Raw genomic sequence first — 5,335 nt, 5'->3', positions numbered from 1 at the left:
TTCATCCTTTTCTGATGAAGGGTCGAGGCCCGAAACGTCAGCCTCTCTGCTCCTATGATGCTGCTTGGCCTGCTGTGTTCATCCAGCCCTGCACCTTGTTGTACCAGGTTATAGTCCAACAGGTTTATTTGAAATCACAAGCTTTCGGAGCGCTGCTCCTTCATCAGGTGAAGTGGACAGAGGTACAAAGGAATAGAATTTACAAGCGGAGAGATAGTGGCAAAGTAACTCCAGGTAATTAAGAATGTACAAATAGTGTGAGTAGAGTCTCAATGGGCTGAATAACAAGTCTTTGGAGGTAAACAAGAGTGTCCACAGATTAATACAAACAATGTGAGTAAAGTGTCGACGTCTGAATAGCAAGTGAAAGGATGACCTATGAACCAATTAATTAAGGCAGAGAGATAATTACAAATAAAAGTAAGGTGGTACCAGAGACAAACCAATTGGCTGGAATAACATGAAGAGGTATCAAAGTCACATGACACAGGCCTAACAAAAGTAACAAGTAATATGACACTTCACTTTGGCTCTGATGAAGAGTCATCTAACCTCAAAACGTTAGCTTGCTTTCTCTCCATGGATGCAGCCTGAATCGCTGTGACTTCCAGCAATTTTTGTTTTCAGTTCAGATTCCAGCATCTGCAGTACTAATGACCTTTAGGGAAGGAAACCTGCCATTCGTACCTTGCGTGGCCCATGTGAGATTCTGGACTTGGCTGTATTTGAATTTGAATTACTGTCACATGTGCTCACATGAGCACAGTGAAATGTTGACAAGTCTGTCACTTACGGCGCCATCTTAGGTACAAGATTTTTGAGTACAAATTCTTAGGAAAAAGAATTAGGAGAATAAAGAAACAAAAGGTCCAGTATTAAAGACCTTCAAAAGTACAAAGTCATAGAATCCTTTCAGTGTGGAAGCAGGCCATTCAGCCCATCAAGATCATACCAATCCTTCAAACAGCATCCCACCCATACCCAACTCCTCGCCCCCCACCCCCCCTACAACTCTGTTTTCCTATGGCTAACCCACCTAGCTAGCGCATCCCTGGATACTAGGGGCAATTTAGCATGGCCATTCCACCCAACCTGCACATCTTTGGACTGTGGGAGGAAACCGGAGCACCCGAGAGAAAGCCACACATCTTCTGCGATGAAAGCTGTAGAAAAGTAAACTGTATAACAGAATTCGAGAGGTCCGTAGTAATAAGTTATTGTTAATTAAAAAGGTGTAGCTAGCAAGTGTATGAGAAGGAGTGCAGTTGTCAGTATATTGGAATGTGGTTGAATACAGACTCCACTGTGAAACGTCCCAACGAGGGAGATAACAGTGTCTGGGAAACATCATGAGACCATGGAGGATCAGGGGTTGACAACAAACCTGTCCATCTGTAGCCATACAGTCATATGATTAGTTTAATTGGAAGTGTATGTAATTAATTAATAATACGGTTTATAATTGCTGAAGGCAGCTGAAAACAAATGTACTTCGGCCATTGAAGAAGCTTCTGGATTCTCAGAGGGTGTCTTCCCATTGGTGTAATTTCAATAAACTCTGATGTTGGAAGTGGACCCCAGAGGGTCGAGTGATTTATTTGGTCATTCTGCCCCAACATGCACCTACAGCTTCCTCTTCTATTTGAGAGGTTAGATCATCAAAAAACTCAAATAAATTTGTCAAATACGTTTTCCTTTTGCAAAACCATTGTAAAATCACTCGATGTTTGCTAAGTGCAGCATTAAGACCTCCTTAACAACAGATTACAGCAATTTCCTGCTGATTTATGTCAGGCTAACTGGCCTACAGTTCTGTCTTCATGATAATGGGCCTGTAGTTCCCTGTTTTCATGGTAATGAGCCTGTAGTTCCCTGTTTTCATGATAATGGGCCTGTAGTTCCCTGTTATCATGATAATGGTCTTGTAGTTCCTTGTTCCATGGTAACTGATCTGTAGTTCCTTGTTTTCAGGGTATCTGGCCTGTAGTTCCATCATAGGAGCAGAAAGGCTGACGTTTCGGGCCTAGACCCTGCTGTGTTCATCCAGCCCTGCACCTTGTGGTCTCAGATTCTCCAGCATCTGCAGTTCCTACTATCTCTGGCCTGTAGTTCCCTCTGTTCATTGTAATTTGCCTGCAGTTTCCCTGTATTTTCCAGTTAAATGATCTGTTAATCTCTCTCCCAAATGTTTGAATGATAGTGTTCCATTTGCCACGTTGTAATCCCCTGAAATCACTGTAGAATCTGAGAGGAATTTATACCCTGTGCATTCGCTAACTCTGCAACAACTTATTTTAAACCTGAGGATCGGGACCGTCAGTCCTGCAGATTTTCCCTCTCAGTCCCTGATGTCCCATTCCAGGAATTGAACATTAAAATCATGAACAGGGCGATTATCAAGCTGCAAGTCTTTCTAACGCATCTGTGGCTGGTGATGAGAGCCGGGGGCAAGGACAGAATGGACAGGCCTCAATGCTGCTCCTAGCTCAGCAGGTCCCCAGAACTCTAGGCCTTTTAATGGGCCCTGGGACCAATCGGCCCCCGAAAGGCCCAGGCCCCGGTTACTGGGCCCTGGGACCAGCAGGCCCCCATCAAACATCTGGCCCAGGTTACTGGGCCCTGGGACCAGCAGGCCCTCATCCAGCTCCAGGCCCCAGTTACTGGGCCCTGGGACCAGTAGGCCCCCTAAAGGCCCAGGCCCTGGTTACTGGGCCCTGACATCACATGCCTTGGGGGAGAGTACCTTGATTAGCCATGTTTGATGGGAAGCAGTGTTCCTTCGAGCTCCAGCCTCTGGATGGTGATCTGGACCAGGAGAGATTATGGAAACTAAGTTTATTCTTCCCATCAAATCACAAATCCATTCTGATGTTCAGCTGCCAATTACATCCCTGTTATACAAGTAACTTCCTATAGTTTGGTGCTGTCTGCCTGTACACCTGGTTTAATTACCCACCCCCACAGTTGGGGATGTACAGTGTGAAATGAACATTAGCTACTTTTAATACCCACCCCCTCCCCATCTGTTTTCTGCACACCCCTAAAGCCCCACCTCAAAAAGAACCCATTTCATTTTCAGCATCTTAGAGCCATAGTGTCATACAGCATAGAAACAGACCCTTTGGTCCAACCATGCTGGCCATAATCCCAAACTAAACCAGTCCCACCTGCCTGCTCCCGGCCCATATCCCTCCAAACATTTTCTAATCATGTACTTACCCAAATGTCTTTTGAACATTGTAACTGCCCCCACATTCACCACTTCCTCTGGCAGTTCATTCCACACATGAACTACTCTCTGTGTAAAAAAATTACCTCTGTCATTTTTAAATCTTTCTCCCCTCACCATAAAAATATGTCCCCTGGTCTTGAAATCCCCCACCCTAGGGAAAAAACACCTGCCATTCACCTTATCTATACCCCTCATGATTTTATAAACCTCTATAAGGTCATCCCTCAAACTCTTCCACTCCCAGGCTATCCCCATAACTCAAACCCTCTATTCCTGACAACATCCTGGTAAATCTCTTCTGAACTCTCTCCAGTTTAATAATATCCTTCCTACAACAGGGTGACCAGAACTGGACACAATACTCCAGAAGAGGCCTCATCAACATCCTGTACAACCTCAACATGACTTGTCAACTCCTATACTCAAAGCTCTGAGCAATAGAGGCAAGCGTACTAAACATCTTCTTAACTAGAGAAGAGCTTCCCAGAATGGTTTAAAGATAACTAAGTGAAACATGGTCACTGATAATATTGGAACCACAACCATCAATATACACCCAGAAACCTCCTACAATCAGCAACGTGGTAACGACCAGAACTCATTCTATTGGTTGAGACATAAATATCGACCATTTAAATAAGGTTACAGGAGTCTAGACAGAAGTTTCCCTGCTCTTCCTCCAATGGGATCCTTAATATCTCCTGAGAAGCCAGGAGAGAGCTGGCAGTGCAGTGTGCCCTCAGCCTGAATCATCTCCACATCTGTTGTGTACCGAATCCTCAGCCTTCTGTGTCAAGACCAGAAAGAAAATGTTCCCCTTGTTCAGAATAATACTTGATAGAACAGAGTGAGGACACATTCACACAAACCAAAGTGAATTCACATCAGTGTTACCTTTATTAAATAAATTTCAAATCCCAGCTCCCCAAAGGGACGGTCTAGACAGTACATACAACACATCAGTCATTCGACAGCAGTTAGAGATCTTGGGTGGTCTCACACACCTTGGCCTGAGGGGGCCAGGACCTCCTGTAGCACCAGGTGTAGTAGGTGGTTCTGTTCGGGGGTCAACAGTGGCCTAGAGAGAGAGAGGATGAAGGTTACAGAGTGACTGCTTTGGCACTGATAGCTCACTTGAGCGACCTTCATGAATGGGAAAGCTCCTAAGGATGCAAACAATCATCAAACTGGGCTCCCTCGATCAATGTTTCACCACAGACCCCACCAGGTAATAAAATGGGTGGGGGGGGTGGTGTTTAGACATACACTGGCACAGGACCTGGGACACTGCAGGGAGAGTGAAGGTCCTGGGTTATGGGGATCTACACTGCTTGGGGTAGGGACCAGGAGACTCACCGGGGCCTGTGATCCCTGTCCCTGCCCCAAGTATTGTTCTTGATAAACAGGCCGTTCAGCTCATCAAGCCCATACTGTCCTGGGGGGTCGGTCCTGGCGGATGGGAGCTCAGCTCCAGATCTCCATCATGACACCATATCCTGAAAGCTCCAATTCATCCAGCTCCGATTCCAGATTCCCACTCTCCTTTGACCCAAGGTATCATTAACCAACATGACCCACCCCCAGCCAAACCCAAACGCACTCCCTCTCATTTTGAGACAATTTCTCTTGTGAGAGTAATGAGCAGGAGCTCCCCCTGGAGTCTTGGAGGGTTCACAATGAGAGATGGACCCAGCCCTGACTCCACACAGTGAGCTGGGGCATGGTGTGCCTCTGTAGGGCGAGGGCATTCACTTGGTCACGGCAGGATCACAATCAATCCCAGAAACCCACAGATGGGTGGCAGCAGGCTGTGAGTTGAGGGGGTGGGGAGAAACAAGGCAGAATTGCCCTCTTTATGGGTGGGAGTGAGCAGACTGTGCAATCCTCACCAGAGCTCCACCTGCAGAACCTTTAGAGACTCGAGGTCCTTTTCCTGACAGGCCATCTGGGAAAATAAAGGGAGAGCCGGTCACAGAGGGACCAATATCCTCAGGTCACTCACCGTCATTTCACCATCACCTCCCTTCGGTAGCAGCAGCAGCTCAGACCCAGACCCAGACCCAGACCCAGACGCAGACCCACCGCCTCGCACATACCACCCCC

General features: G+C 46.6%; 1 protein-coding gene across 1 annotated transcript in view; it reads right to left on the bottom strand.

The window, feature by feature from the left end:
- Window positions 1-4,106: 4,106 nt before the first annotated feature.
- The window catches only part of f8a (coagulation factor VIII associated), a 19,487-nt gene continuing 18,258 nt past the window's right edge, over window positions 4,107-5,335 (bottom strand). Inside the window, exons 9-10 of the mRNA XM_048617744.1 lie at window positions 5,122-5,177; window positions 4,107-4,310 (exon numbers count right to left, since the gene is read on the bottom strand). Of these exons, the coding sequence (XP_048473701.1) occupies window positions 4,229-4,310; window positions 5,122-5,177 (138 nt within the window). The 3' untranslated portion in view covers window positions 4,107-4,228. The remainder of the gene's footprint in view (window positions 4,311-5,121; window positions 5,178-5,335) is intronic.

The sequence above is a fragment of the Rhincodon typus genome, chromosome 37, assembly GCF_021869965.1.
Source record: "Rhincodon typus isolate 14 chromosome 37, sRhiTyp1.1, whole genome shotgun sequence".
Classification (NCBI taxonomy): domain Eukaryota; kingdom Metazoa; phylum Chordata; class Chondrichthyes; order Orectolobiformes; family Rhincodontidae; genus Rhincodon; species Rhincodon typus.
Note: the sequence above shows the minus strand (reverse complement) of the source record. Positions and strands in the feature narration are given on the sequence as shown.